The following is a 17,602-nucleotide window of genomic DNA, read 5'->3' on the forward strand; positions in this document are numbered from 1 at the left end:
ACACAACTGTTGTCCGAATCCGCCTGTGTGGATACGCACGTTCGACCGATTCGGTCGGTAAGGTAGGATCACGATTCAGAGGCGGCTGGGTTGAACGGTTTCTCGTTATGAGACCGGCCGCGGGGCTGTAGGGGAACGGAACTCCGAGAAACGGTGGCGCAGTCTGCCACAAATAGAGTGTTTTCATTCTGTCTTTGAGACGCTGTTTCCTACAGCTGTATAATGATATTTGCCATTTAAGACTGGATTTATCAATTCCAAGCACATCGTGTGGCAAGGATAACACAAGTCTGCAAAAAATGTTTTTTTTCAACTGCATGGGATGTTTTTGGTGAAGAAAATCACGTACGGTATATTCTCTTTTCCTGTTTGTATTTATTCTCGAGTCTCACTCTAATGCGTATTAAATAAAAGCAAGAAATGACTTTTGCGTAGGAATTTTGGACTCAAGAATAGGATACCAGATTTCTAATTACTACACCGGAGTTTCAACGTGTTGGAACTTTTAGTGTATTTTTCCCGATTTCAGTGAGTAAAAATCTATAAGAAACAGTGTAAAAAATCTGTGTAATCTACCGTCAGCTGTTAGCCAGACGTGTTTCTACCGTTCAGTATGTTCATCTGATGCTTTGTTCCGGCTAACTTGTTTGCGATCCGTGACAAAATGCGAGTTCGATTCTATCTGAATTATGCGACAGTGACACCCATCTTTCACGACAGCCACATCGTCAGTCATTAATGTTACATAATTCGTATAGAATCGAACTCGCATTTTCTTTCGGACCAACAACAAGTTAGCCGAAAGTCCAAGACATTAATCAACAATACTGTACATGCAATCGTTCTTCTCCTTTTCACCTTTACAAGCAGAAGCTGACTCGCTTTAACGTGTATGCGCAGGTTATACACGCGTTTCGGCAAAGTGTTTGTACGTACAAGCTGTGGACAGGTTCTTAGATCGACGGTATATAGTCAAGACTGCGAACATTCGCGATGATGCAGGTACACGCGGTCTTTTAAGCGGAATACGAATACCAGCGAAGATGGACAAGACAATCTCGAATGAAATTGAGGAAATGAAAGGGTTTAGAGTGTGGGGATAAGCCATGCGCAAACTGTGAAAAAGACAATTTCGCAGACATCACTAAAGTTGCAAACCTTTCGCTCTTCTTCGCTAATTGTCCAATTCAAAGGATTCCGTATTCAATTCGTCTGGTGTACCTACGCGTTTCATAAATATCATTTCCTCGGGCAGAGATCATGGAATTCGCGAGACTAGGCAGAGAAAACGGCAAAACAGAGGGACAACTGTGTACCCTCACAAACGCACAGACACGCAAAGAACGTGCAATGGAGATAACGAAGTTATCAAATTACAGACCCACGCAAATGGGTCAATGTTCACATAATTGGGAGCAATTAAGGCAATCCGTTGTCCGCAGCTCAATTCCAGTGCATCATCAAGACGCGATATATGTATCCATGTGTAACGCAGATCTACGTACTTATAGTCCTAGCCACAGCTAAGTTCGGAAGTAGTCGGGCGACGATCGTTGCACTAGTTCGGCAAGGCGTCGAGACTATTTATAGATCTATGTACAAGCACGTGACTTGGTTAATAGCTGGCCAAGGTGGCTCGATCAGGGTGCCGGGAGCACCAAGGAAGTGGAGATTTCCTCAACGGCGACCGTAGTCCGGGACCTCTGACATCCGGAAACTGTAGAATATCGGACTGTGGACTCGCGGTTCTCTACCTTCGTCTTATTTGTCAATGATATGTCTCTTGCTGCCTCTGATATTGATTTACATTTACACACTTGAATAGACTTTGAGGCTACTGCTGCTGTTGGCTCTTATCGCGCTATACTCTATAGTTATACACTAACGCTAAAAAAGTGGCATGGTCGTGAACGACGCAGGTCTGACGACGCGACGGCAAATAAACCGGTCTAAATCCACACCGCGCGTGATGCACGAATTGTAAATTACCCCATTCTAGTTTACATTTCAAACGACCTCGGCCAATGCAACACGCTTGTTGCGTCAGCAGGAATAAGGAGGCGGAACGTGCGTGAATATTACAATGCCCACAAACTATTCAAGTATGTACAACAAGACCGTAATTCATTTCGTGCGTTATTTATAATGAGTTACATAACTATAGCGACAGTTTATCGAAGATTGTACAACATCTTGGGTCAGCGGAGTAGAATTTCTTTTTTCTTACAGGGGCCGAAGATTAATGATCAAATAGCTTAGCCTGCTTCCTCACAAGTTTGAAAAGTGCCACTCCAGTATGGGTCTCTTTCCTTCGAAGATTAGCGGCGGCAGTAGCTTGGTAGGCTTGTTTGTAGAGTACCAGGTATTAATTTCGTGGAGATAGGGTCTGAACAGACTTGACATGGCATCTTTTCGCTCCTCTTCGCTTCTCGGTACGTCGCAAACCTCCCGCCACTCTCGCCATCTTGGCTCAAGTTTCGCTTCTTTCCGGTTCTTATCCTCGTCCACTTTCTCCTTCGAGCATATCACCAGCTTACCTGCACTCAGCAGTGGAAAAACTAGAGATTAGTAGAATTGGTTTGAAAATTTGAAGTGGACTAAACCGAGAGGAAGAAAAATTCAATTGTTCCCCAAAAATTTCCTGCAACCTTCGGACTCGGTAGAAGACGTAAAAATATTTGTCTATAACCAAATTCGTATACCCATTCCAAGAACATTCCGCGTGGTTTTACGCAGATGCATAATCTTGAAAAATTGACGATATCTTATCACGTGTTTGTCTATGACCAGAGCAAAGATTACGGATGTGGTTTAAAGGTTTCGAAGTTGAAGCTATACCAATCCTGGAAACTGCCGAAACGCAGCAGATTGGAATTCGTGTTGGGGTCTTGAAAAAATGAATAAGCGACCTGAGAGGAGTCGTTGAGTGTGTTAGTCAGTTCTTCTATTCCTTGGGGTCGCAGGTATAAAATGCCCCATAGACCTCTGTAACTGTTTATAACCTTTGAGCCCAGCTAAATGGCATCTTCTTCTTTTCTTATCTCGTTGACTAGACGCTTTGTAGTGTGTAATATATCCCTGCGTACAACAGCACTTGACTCTGCGATAATAATTTTGTCGGTGCGTCGAATTAACTGCTATTATTATACATTATAAACTAGTGCAGCGGTAGGTATGCCCTATATATATATATATATGTATATATATATATAGTATATATATATATATGTCCGAACTTTTGAGATGGCAAAATTTTTAACAACTTTAATTCTAAATTTCAGCTCGTGTATAATATGCTCGGATAATTTCATTTTTTATTTTTCCTGATCGTGGTTCATATCTTTCACGGAAACCGCAACGCTACAGCGGAATTTACGTTTCCTGCAATACCTCTCTCAGACGTACAAAATATTCCAATGTTATCCTTAGTCTTATGCGATACAAACGGAACTAACAATGCGTCTTGTAGTTTTCTCCAGTATATATTGTTATTGGTTATCACGTTGCGAGTGTGCGAAATTGGCTTCCGAAATTCGGCTCTTCTTAATAACGAAGGTACAGTTATCGAGTCGTTAAAGCAACGCCGCGTTATCGGAAATCAATTACCGATATTCTTGTTCGCTGTCATAAATCACTCGCGTGCAAAAATATAAGGTAAGCAGTTGGTCTATTCCAGGTGATTCCAGCGACGCTGTGCGCTAAAAAACATATTTCACTGGAGTATAATTAACCAGTTGTAAATATACAAGGAACGATAGTCGGTCCCGATTTAATTCTCTCATATATCGACGTCTCCGCGGTTCTCCTCAAAGGCTGATTCTTTTATCATCGCAGGTGGGCATTTGCAAAATATTTCGTACAGTCGTTAATTTCAAACGTGTCGATTGGAAATTTTAGAAAGTTTTCACTTTGAAACACCCGTTAGACGCGCGCCCAGCGGTAAAATGTCTGGATTGTCTGTCCCTTATACACTGTCGCCATATTTCTTCCTCTTATTTTCACGGCCACGTGCGTTACATAAGCACGAATACCCATACCTGAATACTCGTAAAAAACCATATATATGTCTCCGTCTCACATGACCTTCAAAATTATTCTATACTTAGAACTTATAAAATATAAAATGAATAATTCCTTGTAAGTAAGCGATAAAAAAAAATGAATTTAAAAAAAAAAAAAAAAAACAGTGCTGAAAAAAAAGGAATTAGTCAAAACGAAAGGAAACATTGAAATTGTCACAAAGTTGTACCATGGATGCGGGTGAAACGGCGAAACGTTGCGCAACGCTTATCATCACCATATTATGCGTATACATATGCGCGTTGTATAGAAACAGAACCGTGTAATTCTTCTGCAAATTACGTACGCTTAGCGTATTGTGAACAATCGCAATTTCCATCTGCCGTCGTCGTGAGATGTTCACCTTCACCGCCGATCCTTGCCTTGACCTTGCAGGTAGTGCCGGATCGGCTCTCCCGAGTCCCAATTACATCTGGATGCTGAAAAACATAAATGAACCCATCCCATAAACTCGTCCTCCACAGTGTAGATCGAAAGTTGAAGAAAATACTGAGCATCATTTATACTTTCCATAAAAATTAAAAAATAATAATTAACCTACGACCACATCGATTTACATTGTGCGATGAGGTAGGAGAAATTAATAGGTGAGCCTTGTCTCTGTTGACATTGTTCTGCGACGTTGTCGACTCTGTGACATTGGTCCTACTCCCCCCCCCCCCCCCCCCCCCCCCTGCAAAGTGGCATGTGCCGTAAATTTAATTCGCAGGTGAAGTTTTTCCCACCGAGAATTAGTGCGAAAGTGTGTTTAGCACGTTTCGACGTGTTGCCAGTATTGTGTTTACACTTCGTCGTGCAGTTGAGTACACAGATAAAAATTTCTAAGCCTAGACTGACTCGTGGTTTCAACAGTTCAAATTACGCGTCAAATGATTTGAATCAGCGAGGTTACAACATCGATTGAGAAAACCGTTGATAAGGGGTGTACCAACGGAACGGACCTTGATCAGCATGGTTAGCCAATCCATATTTCAAAGGTAGCATACTCGCCTCGATCGATTCGTAGAGACAGAAAGAGAGAGAGATAGACGGTGAATAAAAGGAGGAACGGACCTTGATACTCTGACCACTGGTTCAAATCATCTCTTTTCAATGTGTATTCACGTTCGAACGAATTTGCATAAATTTCATAACAGTGTGCAAAACCTCGCGAAACGGTTATCGGCTGGTTGTTAGGGACGTCGTCTCAAACGGAAGGAGAAAAAGATAAAACCGAACCGAAAACTCACTTCGTGTCTATAAATAACTCCAGGTATGTAAACCCCTATGTTTTCCGAGTTTTCCGTCTCGGAAACAAAGGTCCTTTCTTCGTATGGAGGATCTGCCGACGGTCGTTCAAACTCATAGTCATCAGAATGTCCAACGTCGCATTGTTGCCGGTTTGGAATTTCGCCATGCCACCAAATCGGAGTTCTTGTGTATTCAAATGCGGCCGTTGGCTCGCTGTCGGAAAGAAGACCCCGGAATACGTTAGGCGAGATATATATAAACCCCGGGTCAGAAGTGAAGCTTAAAGTTGCTCTCTCCTTTCTTTCGTTGGCGTCATTACTCACCCCTTTCTCAGCTGACGCTTAAAAGTTCCGTGTGACACGAATAAACACCATTTATACGTACATATGTATGTCATTTGCCACGGTTATAAGGTCTTCCAAATGTGCATACATTCGTAGCTTAGATCAATACAGAACGAGCGGTAAGTATAGGTGGTATCAAATTATACGTCTACCTAAATGTCATTTGGTAATTGAACTATCCGTCGATGTGTCGTTCGAGCTATTCGAGTCAACTGATATCGCGTTATAAGATTGATTTGAATAAGTGAATTTTAACTTGAAGATATTCTAACCTTGGATTGATTTCTGTTTCTGTACATGATGGAGGAACTTCCTCAACTTCCACACTCGCAGCGTCCATCCGCATCTTCCGTATGTACCAATATTCGTATTGTTCGCTACGCGGAAACAGAGCCACCTTACCTAGGGAGGTTTGAGTACGAAAGGAACGGTATTTAAGGAGTTATACCTAGTCAGGATTTTTCAAAAATCGATGTTTTTCATTTTAGTAATGTACATACACTCGAGTATATGCACAAAACATTTCATGTCGATCCGACGAGTATTCTCGAAGTTACGCGCACATTTGCAAAAACACCCCGGAGGGTTTGAAAGTGCTTTTGAAACTCTGAACGCCTTTTTCTCAAAACTGTGTTTTCAAAGTCGGTGAGCAAGATTTCTCGGAAACGGCTGAACCGATGATTCTCAAATTTTTATGGAAAATAGAACTTTTTTTGGAGAAGCCGACATTTTGTTAATAATTAACATTTTGCTTATTCCTTCGATCAAAGACCAGATATTACCTTATATAAACTGAATCTTTTTTTGGGACTAGGTATACAACCCCTCAAATGAAGACGTACGGGCAAGTAACAGATCTTCATTTCCTCAGCACCAAAGTTTCAGATTGTACGTATTTTTTTATGACTAAAAGGGAACTTGGTCGAAGCAAGGCTTGCCCTCGTTAGGCGTTCTAAATTCGTTCGGACACCTCCGCACTCTGAAAAACTATGTGGGCCAACCTGCATCACTAATTAGATAAAAATCGACGTATACTTCTATGTGCTCCTACGGTAAAGCTTCGAAAACGTGTTACACTTTATGTGTTTACCACACTAATTTCCCCAGGGTATATAAAGATCGAAATTCGTATAGTTCGACATGCTGCGAAAAGTGAATTTGGGTTAATCCAAAGCGAGAGTTGTACTACTGCGAATGTCATACTCTGATTGGCATTTATTCCTAGAGTAAATACGCGGCTTGCTGCTTCTGTGTCTTTGAATGCGAGCTCACACATCTATAACCGTGCATATCCACAAGAAAAAGAACAAGCAAAAACTTGAGTTTCACACTAGCTGATACGTTGACGCTGGTTGTTACGCAATGGCCTCAATATAGGTGAACAGAAATACGAAGAATCGTGTCTGTTTGATTCTTTAGGTGAGTATGCTAAGTTTTTTTTTTTTTTTTTTTTTTAGTTCAAAAAAAAATAACGTCTTTACGAGGGTTATTTCGAAGAGCTGAGAAGAAGCAACGGATGAAAGGATACGCATCGGTACCATCGACCGACTTTAAAGTTTGCGACATCCAATCGCTGTAATGAACAACAGTTCTGCCCATTCGGGAACGGATCACAAAGATATCGACCTTCTCAATTAGCTCGAATGAAAAGGAAATCAGTAATCAGACGGTTGTTAGCCTTTCATAACCCGTGATTAGTCGGTGGTTTGAATTTACCGAGTGAATCTTTCATCCTACTAAAAGCCGCAGTTCGTCTTGTAACGATATCAGTCTATTGACATCGCACTGTCACCATTCAATTAAACGAAAAAACTAAAACGTGACTCACTTTTCCAACCCGCGTACGGGTCGATCTTTTCCTTTGGCAAGATCTTCATCATTGCATGAAGTGCCTTAGCATTACGCCCACAATTGTCCACGTACCATGCCTTGCTTTCGACCGTCCATCTATCCAGAGTTGCTGCACTGACCTCAGCCTCGGGAGCCACCGGATCGTCTAATAATAAATGGAAACAAGGCGCTTACCTACCATGTACTCCATTATTGGGAATTGAATGAATCGTACATCGTGGAATGATGATCGAATGTGACGATTACATCGGAATTCAATACGCCTGATTACATAGATAACAGTGTTGTCTTTTACGCACGAATTGATGTGACCCCCATTGATTAATTGATCGCCTCTAACAACAAGACCAGCCAATGCTTGTGTAGGTGTAGCAGAGTACAATAACGAAAGGTTTACCATTTGGCAACTCGGACGTCTTTTTTACATTAGCTTATCATTCCAAGCTGGTTATCTGCAAATTGATCTGTCAATACAGATAGGTCACTTACCAGGCCCACGTAGGATCGGTGATAACTGCTTGGCAACACATTTATGCGTTGGACCAACACGACCGTTAAAGAATACACCATCTGTTAGATAGCTTGGCGACACGTCGGTGATGCAATGTCCCACAGGTTCGGGCTCTGGATACTATCCATATAAAAAGAATCGTTCGGGGATCAAAATTGACGGGAGAATGAGCTACGGATCTCTCAGTTTTATACATGCGTACAAAGTACATGATGATGCGATTCGCTGTAATGATTAATTCATCGAGTTAAAATTCCTCCCGAGGCTATATACGAGAAACGGAATCGTTTCTATTTTATCCATTTTGCCACTTGAAGACATATTATGATTCACGTTTGACTTGCGACTTCTTCACCGATCGTAAATGTTTGTTAGTATCTATAGCAACGGTCGTATTAACGAATCGATACGAGTCTTTCTTCAAACAGGGATCGAGATAATTAGATCAGCTAACTTATTAAATTCGAGAAATCGATACCTGTCAACTTGAATACGCGATAAACGGGCTCCTCAACTTTTTGGAAAGCAGACGCATATCTTGGGTCGTTTTTCGGTCGGAAGAATGGGTGAAAAAAGTTATCAAGAAAATTGACAAGTCCTATTCCCGAATGCGTTAAGAAAGTTGAAAATATCAACGCGGTGAAGACAGAGCTTGGAAGTAAGAATGTCCGGTTTGAAGATGCAGGCACCTCCGAGGCCCAGTGCAGGTTTTGGTACCAGAACGAAGAACGAGACGCCGGATATGAAGGAACAGTATCTGTTCCTGCTTGAATTTTTCGTGCACAGTATATCCGGCGAGAGATTGGCTAAATTGAATCAGATGTTCTTCGTGCCGACGAGTGTGTGCTTCAGATTCTTAACCTTCAACGACGACAGTATAGAGGTTACACCTGTGGATCCGATGTTCGAACCGCAGGCCGGGATCGCCGATGAAATAGAATACTTTTACTCTGGAAGATCGGTGATGTTTGCGATCGCCGAGGATGTCGTGGTAAACAAAATATCCGAGTTCAACGTCGCTCTGATAGTACAGAAAAAAATGCCGGATAACATAAAGCCGAACGTTTTGGTTGGCGTGAGCTTTATCGACCTGAGCAAGCAGTTCGCCGAGCTAAGATGCGACCTCCAATGTTGTTCGGACAACCAGATACCACCACCGCAGTCGTGCGAGGGTGAATATCCACTGCTATTCAACGGTGAAATGGTAGGTGAAATAAGCCTATACACCAGACTGTCCGCGTTCGGTCAGACGATAGTGACGGAGTTCGACGCCCCTCCGGATAAGGCCGAAAAACAATCGACCTTTCTCTTCAGGGGGGACGAAATCGAGGACAAAACACTCGCCTACAAGTGTCGGATGATAAACTCGAGCAGCGTTGATATCTGTCGTGAATCCACCGAGGAACTGGGACAGTGTCCCATATGCGAACCACCTCATTTTTCTTGCCTCCCTTGCGGCCTCAGCTTTGGGGCCGTTGCTCGTCCCATGTCGCCGGCTCTGACCGAGATCAAGTCCCCGATTCAGACTTCGGCTTCATACCCATCTCCGACCATCGGTAGTGGTCCGATTCAATCTAGTCGTGGAGGTCCTTGCGGCAAGGCGGTCGTCCTCAAGGTTTCGGGACTCCTTGACGCCGGGGATGGTAGCAAACAGCCGACGGTCACCGTCGTTCCCGAGTCTGAGGCAACGGGGCCCAACAACCCTCCGGATTCTGAGCACGATGTTTTCATTCTGAGGATCGGTAAGAAGGGACTTGTTGCTGAGGGTGAAAAGTCCGATTTACAACTCGAGATGCGGACGCCCAAAGGACCCGAACGACGTCCCCCGATTAGGTACGAGACACGCGAGGCACAGACCGACAGTGATAAGGATGGGAAGGGTAAGGGGAAGGGGAAGGGGAAGGGGAAGGGAAAAGGAAAAAAGGGGAAGAAATAGGGAGGGGTCAAAGAATCGGTATTTTAATTCATCTTATACTTCGGGTACTGACTTCCGACTACTCCATCTAGTCCGTTCTTGATTTGTGTATCTATACAATTAAATCGTCAAACCCTTTCGTCGTTTACTTTATTACTGATAAGATTGTTGAAAAAAATTAGCGAGCTGATACATCGATCTTTGCACCAATTTCCGATCCACCCCGTAAGAATTTTACATCATTGTGAAGCTTTAATAGTTTAGGATGCTGTTATAAATAGGTCACACTTCAGGTCACTCGTCAATCAACGACATGTCGTAATTGAACCTAATTTTCTCTTTGTCAAAATACCGAAACACCGTAAATTCGTACGTTCACATGACCAAATTGACAAGAATCAACTGATGCATAAAGGTTGAATAAATAATTCACCTCCGATACCATGGAGGGTCAGGAACAGCAACTTTTCCTCATGGAATTCCTCGTCGACAAAGTCAACATTCCCTCAGTCCGCGCCATGCACGATGACATGCTACCCGTAGAGACCTGTGTGTCTTTTCAGGTACGATACAGTGACGGTGTCCCATGTTTCTTATTTTTCCATTTATTCGCTAACGATGCTCCGCAGGTGCTTAATTTACCGCCAATAAACATTTGCCAAGAGGCATCGTCCGACGGATGCACATGCGTCGGTGGTGACGTCCAGTATTTCAAGAAGGGTAAATCCTGTCTTTTCGCTCTACCATCGATCGTCGTGGAAAAACCACTGCCCACCTTTCCAGTGACGATGTCAGTCTACAAAAAATTGCCACCGGGAGTTCTGCCCGACGTAATGCTGATCGGTACACATCAGATTCAAGCCAAGGATCTCTTCAACGCCCTTCTAAGTCACCACGTCTTCGAGGCTGGCAATCCTTCTCGCACCATGAGGGAGACCTTCAAGATAACCACGGCGACTGGTCAGAACGTCGGCGAGGTGACCGTCTTCGTGAGGGTCTCTTGTTTCGGGAAAAAAATCGTCACCCAGTTCCAGATACCTCATAACAAAAAACCCTACCTTTTCAAAGGGGCTGCCAACAGTCCCGTTTACCAGTGCAAAAAACTACCCTCCGGTATGATTGTACCCCATAATCCAGGGCCCAAATGCTGCTGTGCCCGCGAAGCTCAGGCCAATTCTCGGGGCAGCGGTGAAGCCTACCCTAGGACCTGCTGTCCCACACCACAAACCCAACCCGCCCCTCGGTCCCCGGCTAATTATAAACCTCCCGATTACGGCCCTCGACCCTGTTGTCCGTCTCAAAGATGCCCCCCGGAGCCGTGCCCCCCCGCGACGTCCTTCACCCCCCAAAATTCCTTCGGTTCTTCGTACGGACAACCGACCCGGAAGTGCGGATGTCCCGCCAAGGAAGGAAAGGGCTGCAACTGATACTCGTGGAACTGTTTTCATCCGCAGAGTGAGAGTTGGGATTCGATCTACCTACGTTTCCAAGACGATGTCGATTTAGCAACACATACGAAGTGAAGAAAGTGAAGCACCAGCGTCTTTTCAGACTCTGTAATGTTTTCATCATTTTTGAATATACAATATCACGGATATCCAAGACCACTGCTTATTGGTTCTTTTATCACGTCAGCATTCATTCTCGGACAAAATTTTGCGTCACATCTAATTGGTGTCAATGTTGCTCGAGCCGTTGGCGTTTAAACAATCATCACAATCATCAGGTATTGTGTTTCACATAATGAACGTTATTTTTGTATTCCAAACTCCGGTATTACAACTATTCCGGCTTTCGTTGTACTGTTATATCAACAAACGTGTACCTATAACCATTACAGTGAACATTAAGAATTAAGTTGAAATCCCACGTGCGCGTTCACATTGCGCAACACTCTTTCACGTGCAAAAACTTAACTTGTGTGTGAATTAACGGTACAACTAGGTATAGTAATATTGTACCTAATATTCCCGAAGCCAGGATTAATCTCACGATCAATAATCACAGGTCTGCGAAATATACTTTTGATTTCCCCCTTAAGTAATAATGCTTCTTCTTTTAAGTATTTAGGTACAGCACATGGAGATTTATTTTTATACAAGTCACGAATACAAGATTCGTACCTAATACCTACCAAAATTGCTACTCAGATTTGTAGGTGGGAAACCATCGCAGGCCTGTGTGATCGGTGTATCCGCTAGCTTCACATCGTGGGGTGACGTTCGAATTTCGTAAATTATTTCTTTATCGGCGGAAACTCTGTAGATACTCAATACTTGCACAATCGTTCCCCCAACAGCACTAAAGTCAATTCGACGCGGTCGCTGTCAGGTTTAATCCGGATGGTATCAGTACGATTTGCTATCAATAATGCGATATGAGAATTGGTTCATGCAGCTGCAGATACATAACTGATTGAAAAGAATTATCATTAAGGTAATTAATCGCGCGCTAGCTATAGAATTCGTTTACAGCAATTGGTGGCCTTCAAATTTATTCGGATGAGTTGATTCATCATCGTTCAATGTATCTGATCGTAGGTACAATAACCTTTTACTTTTGTGAAAAGTCAGGTTCTTCAATGAAAACAATTTCTTGTCGCAATCTGCAATCAAATCTACCTATTTTTCTATATTTATCTCTATATCTAATCATTTCTCAGCTGTCTCTATTTGAATATACTCCCACTTGTGAGACAGATTGATCAAACTTTCACAATCGACCAAACCAATGCCCGATAGTGTAAATTGACACTTCATATTATTCGTCCACTTATTCCTGTTTTTTCCCACAGAAAATTTTCAGAGTTCCTGTAATGGATTCTAAACTGATGATTTACAGACAATCGCAACCACAGGTTTCTCTAGAAAAATTGGTAACTTTTATAAGACTATACTTACATATACTTGATACAAAAATGAATTGTATAACTGCATTAAAGAATCACGGGACAAAGTAGAGCTAACCAAAGTGCTAGAGACTTTTTTTTTACTGAATCAACACCCAAAGTAAACACGTCATCCGCGATGACTCTAATACGGTGAGCAACGTGCCGTTTGACGGTACGTTCCTTAGATCGCGAATTATTGCTTATGATACGTGGGCTTCACGTCCTCATTGAGTGGGACTAATTGAGGCTAATTCTGTTTAGCTAATGGATTAATTAGGCCAGTTTCTGATGTCCCGTAGGTCGTAAACCCGTACTCCACATTGGCCAGCGTCACTTCCGGATGTATTCTCGTCGCATTAGAATACCAGCGTCTTATATTAGACGCTATACTAAAAATACAAATCGCAGGTGTCTTGTTGACTCATCGTCAGCGGGATCCTACTGACAGCCCCGTTACAGAGTCACGTTTGTCAATCTCGAAAATATTTAGAGAAAACGAGAGTGCTAAATTCGACCTGAAGAACCCGGATCACTTTAGCTTCGTTCAGCACGCCGGAAAAGGAAAGAAGGGCGGTAAAAAGGGAGGCAAAGGGAGTACCAAAGAAGAGAAACAGAATGACGGTGGAGAGGAGAAGAATGCGCAGCGCAAAAGGGAAGAAGAGGAACGACTGAAAAAGTGGAAAGATGATTGGGAAAAGAAATTGAAAGCCCAGGAAGCTTTGGACGAAGTTCCATGCTGTTCAACAAAAGGCTTATTCCTGAAACCTAGAACCCAATCGAATATTTGGATTAAAGTCACGGGGGATAAAACGACGCAGGATGTGCAAATGGCCTTCATGTAATAAATTTGAATATACATATGACCACGTGATTCATTTACACTACGCTTGATGAAGCCGCAATCAATTGCCACTCGTTAGCGTTTCTAATCCTGTAGATTGCAGCTTATGGATCCCTAAGAACTTTGCGTAACCATGTTCAATTCGATTTTTTCAGGCACGTTCCAGTACCGAAACCAAAAACTCCACCCCTGCCAAAGTTAGTCAGGGTAGAACCTGCGGAAGACCCTCCTATGGCGAAGGACAAGAAAGGCGGTAAGAAAAAAGAAAAAGGGAAAGGAAAAAAAAAGTGAAATGATCAGTGTTTACACTTCTTTAAACGTATATTTGGATATGATGATATATTATATTCTCAATAAAACCAGCACCCCTACCACCAATGCTGAGACATTTTCAAATAGACTCGTTTATCGCTCATTGCGCTTTCCGAGCTTCTGTAATTGCTTGTAATTACTATAATGTATATTGCCGTTATACTCGGACAATTCCTACGTTGAACCGAGGTCAAAGCGGGTTTGGTAGGATTGCATCAGACTCGTTTTAGAAACCGAGTTCGAGACGCCATGCCGGTTTTCTGCAAAGTAATTGTAACGAGGTATTTTTCTGTACTTTCCTTTATCCTCCTGTATGGAGAACAGTGATATTAGGTTTAAAATCAACGCAACCTATAAATCACCGTAAATGATTTTGGCATTGGGTCAATAACATTACCATGCGTCGCACACCAGATGCATTCAAACAAGTTGAGAATTCAAGAGATCTCTGAAAACACCGACGACACCGCTAGCAAACCCATCAATGGGATATTCCTGTTGATAACTGTTCTACAAGTACCGTTCGCATCCGTAGGTAACTAGCTTTCGCATTTTTGTTGGCAGACTCATGTTGTTTCTTGGTTCTAACCAGTCGGAACGACTTCGTAAAATAACTAAATTCGCTGATTACCGACTGAGGTTAACGAAGCAACAAGTCGATCTACCATTAGAGCGTTGAATGAACTGGATAATTTTCAGACAACGGATATGCTATGTTTCGTCTTCATCACAATAGCCATAACAAGAATTTTTGATTTTGTGACTGAGCTTTTATGCTAGAAACAAAGAACTTCAGCATATTTTCTGCATTCCCGCAGCTATTGATCTTATGCACTTTTCGATAGCTTTCTGCGTTCCTAGGGATATAATTAGTGGTTAATAGATTGATTGTCGAGAAATGAAGAAAAAAGTAAGGCTTCTGAACAACTGTGGCCGCTTTGATTATGGCGTTGGTCGAGACATTTCCATCCACACCTTTCGCAGGGAGTGAAGCTGGCTTACAATTAGCGACCGACGATTGTACCTCCTCCTGATTGCAGTGTTCAATATCTTGCGCACGGAGCAACCCGCATACTTGTCCGCAATATTCTCGCTTCGTGCACCTGCAGCTTCCACCTCCACGTTGCGAAATCCAGGTGAACTTGTGCTGCCCCTTCCGCATTCTGAGGCTTTTCGTCACTCCCTGAGAGTCAAAGGCGCTCGACACTGGAACTCTCTACCTTCCAAACTCAGGGCTGTCTCGACGCTTACGGTTTTCAAACGCGATCTATATCAGCATCTCTTCCGGACGGAAGAGACCCGCTCCTGATGGCGACGCGTCATCTAGTCTTCTCCACCTCGTGTTTCCCACATTTCTATTTCTATAATGCTGCTTTCATAGCTTTATTTTGCTTTCTTGTTTTTTCTTTTCTTTTTCGCTTTTTTTCTGACATTGTCTTTGCGTTCTATTCTCCGTTCTAAATTTTTATCCCTAAATCTTAAATAGTAGTATAGAACTAGGCTAAGGTTTAGTAATTAAGGGTCTGTTCATTTTTAATTTTGGAAGTATGTTTTACAATATTGTCATGGAAAAGATGAAAATAAACCATTAAACCATTAAACCCCTTTGCATTTTTGGCGAAAATTTTGGCGATTTTGAAAAGTGCTCGAACAAATTCTTTCACGCGCTTTTCCGACGTAATTTTGCGAGAGAAATCGATTGGGCGCAGTCCCGATCCGCTGCGAGCAACGCATCAAAAGTTACAGCCGAAAAACGAGAACCTGTGTTTTCGACATTTTTCAGCACTTGCTTTTTCCTTCGTGATTTCAATCCTGTTGATCCCACGCTGTTTTCGCTGCGTTTTCTGAGTTCCTGGGGGTCCAATTGGTCAGAAAAGGGTCATACAAATCGAATCGGAGACTAAAAGTTTTTCGCCCAAAAAAAAAGCAACCCCTTTGCATTTTTCGCGAAAATTTTGGCGATTTTGAAAAGTGCTCGAATAACGTCTTTCATGCGCTTTTCCGACGTAATTTTGCGAGAGAAATCGATTGGGCGCAGTCCCAATACGCTGCGATCAACGCATCAAAAGTTACAGCCAAAAAACGAAAACCTGTGATTTCGACATTTTTCAGCAGGTGCTTTTTCCTTCGTGATTTCAATCCTGTTGATCCCACGCTGTTTTCGCTGCGTTTTCTGAGTTCCTGGGGGTCCAATTGGTCAGAAAAGGGTCATACAAATCGAATCGGAGACTGAAAGTTTTTCGCCCAAAAAAAAAGCAAGGCTAACCCCTTTGCATTTTTGGCGAAAATTTTGGCGATTTTGAAAAGTGCTGAAATAAATTCTTTCATGCGCTTTTCCGACGTAATTTTGCGAGAGAAATCGATTGGGCGCAGTCCCAATACGCTGCGATCAACGTATCAAAAGTTACAGCCAAAAAACGAAAACCTGTGGTTTCGACATTTTTCAGCACTTGCTTTTTCCTTCGTGATTTCAATCCTGTTGATCCCACGCTGTTTTCGCTGCGTTTTCTGAGTTCCTGGGGGTCCAATTGGTCAGAAAAGGGTCATACAAATCGAATCGGAGACTGAAAGTTTTTCGCCCAAAAAAAAAGCAAGGCTAACCCCTTTGCATTTTTCGCGAAAATTTTGGCGATTTTGAAAAGTGCTCGAATAACGTCTTTCATGCGCTTTTCCGACGTAATTTTGCGAGAGAAATCGATTGGGCGCAGTCCCAATACGCTACGATCAACGCATCAAAAGTTACAGCCAAAAAACGAAAACCTGTGGTTTCGACATTTTTCAGCAGGTGCTTTTTCCTTCGTGATTTCAATCCTGTTGATCCCACGCTGTTTTCGCTGCGTTTTCTGAGTTCCTGGGGGTCCAATTGATCAGGAAAGGGTCATACAAATCGAATCGGAGACTGAAAGTTTTTCGCCCAAAAAAAAAGCAAGGCTAACCCCTTTGCATTTTTGGCGAAAATTTTGGCGATTTTAAAAAGTGCTCGAATGAATTCTTTCATGCGCTTTTCCGACGTAATTTTGCGAGAGAAATCGATTGGGCGCAGTCCCAATACGCTGCGATCAACGTATCAAAAGTTACAGCCAAAAAACGAAAACCTGTGGTTTCGACATTTTTCAGCACTTGCTTTTTCCTTCGTGATTTCAATCCTGTTGATCCCACGCTGTTTTCGCTGCGTTTTCTGAGTTCCTGGGGGTCCAATTGGTCAGAAAAGGGTCATACAAATCGAATCGGAGACTGAAAGTTTTTCGCCCAAAAAAAAAGCAAGGCTAACCCCTTTGCATTTTTCGCGAAAATTTTGGCGATTTTGAAAAGTGCTCGAATAACGTCTTTCATGCGCTTTTCCGACGTAATTTTGCGAGAGAAATCGATTGGGCGCAGTCCCAATACGCTACGATCAACGCATCAAAAGTTACAGCCAAAAAACGAAAACCTGTGGTTTCGACATTTTTCAGCAGGTGCTTTTTCCTTCGTGATTTCAATCCTGTTGATCCCACGCTGTTTTCGCTGCGTTTTCTGAGTTCCTGGGGGTCCAATTGATCAGGAAAGGGTCATACAAATCGAATCGGAGACTGAAAGTTTTTCGCCCAAAAAAAAAGCAAGGCTAACCCCTTTGCATTTTTGGCGAAAA

At 42.7% G+C, this 17,602-nt stretch overlaps 2 protein-coding genes across 3 annotated transcripts; both read left to right on the plus strand.

Annotated features, from left to right (window-relative positions):
* Positions 1-2,019: 2,019 nt before the first annotated feature.
* On the plus strand, positions 2,020-14,028 carry LOC124212815 (uncharacterized). 2 transcript variants are annotated; one of them, XR_006881758.1, is made up of 2 exons: positions 2,020-2,102; positions 13,818-13,932. XR_006881758.1 is itself a non-coding variant. In XM_046613293.2 (2 exons), the coding sequence occupies exons 1-2, from the start codon at positions 8,681-8,683 to the stop codon at positions 13,951-13,953; spliced, it is 1,305 nt and encodes a 434-aa protein (XP_046469249.1). In that variant the 5' UTR covers positions 8,615-8,680; the 3' UTR covers positions 13,954-14,028. The 2 variants fall into 2 exon arrangements, 1 of the variants encoding a protein (XP_046469249.1); XM_046613293.2 differs by lacking the exon at positions 2,020-2,102 and adding an exon at positions 8,615-9,849 and having other exon boundaries at positions 13,818-14,028.
* Positions 10,195-11,386, plus strand: LOC124212816 (uncharacterized). Its single transcript, XM_046613294.2, has 2 exons — positions 10,195-10,494; positions 10,561-11,386. Exons 1-2 carry the CDS (start codon positions 10,375-10,377, stop codon positions 11,356-11,358), a joined length of 918 nt encoding a protein of 305 aa, XP_046469250.1. The 5' UTR covers positions 10,195-10,374; the 3' UTR covers positions 11,359-11,386.
* Positions 14,029-17,602: the final 3,574 nt, after the last annotated feature.

Source organism: Neodiprion pinetum, chromosome 2 (genome assembly GCF_021155775.2).
Source record: "Neodiprion pinetum isolate iyNeoPine1 chromosome 2, iyNeoPine1.2, whole genome shotgun sequence".
Taxonomy (NCBI): Eukaryota; Metazoa; Arthropoda; class Insecta; order Hymenoptera; family Diprionidae; genus Neodiprion; species Neodiprion pinetum.

Excerpts from the sequence above, each read along its gene's own strand:
- LOC124212815 (XM_046613293.2), top strand. The coding sequence starts at position 8,681 with ATGTCCGGTTTGAAGATGCAGGCACCTCCGAGGCCCAGTGCAGGTTTT. Across the intron at positions 9,850-13,817 it reads GAACGACGTCCCCCGATTAG|GCACGTTCCAGTACCGAAAC; the intron begins GTACGAGACACG and ends CGATTTTTTCAG.
- LOC124212816 (XM_046613294.2), top strand. The coding sequence starts at position 10,375 with ATGGAGGGTCAGGAACAGCAACTTTTCCTCATGGAATTCCTCGTCGAC. Across the intron at positions 10,495-10,560 it reads AGACCTGTGTGTCTTTTCAG|GTGCTTAATTTACCGCCAAT; the intron begins GTACGATACAGT and ends GATGCTCCGCAG.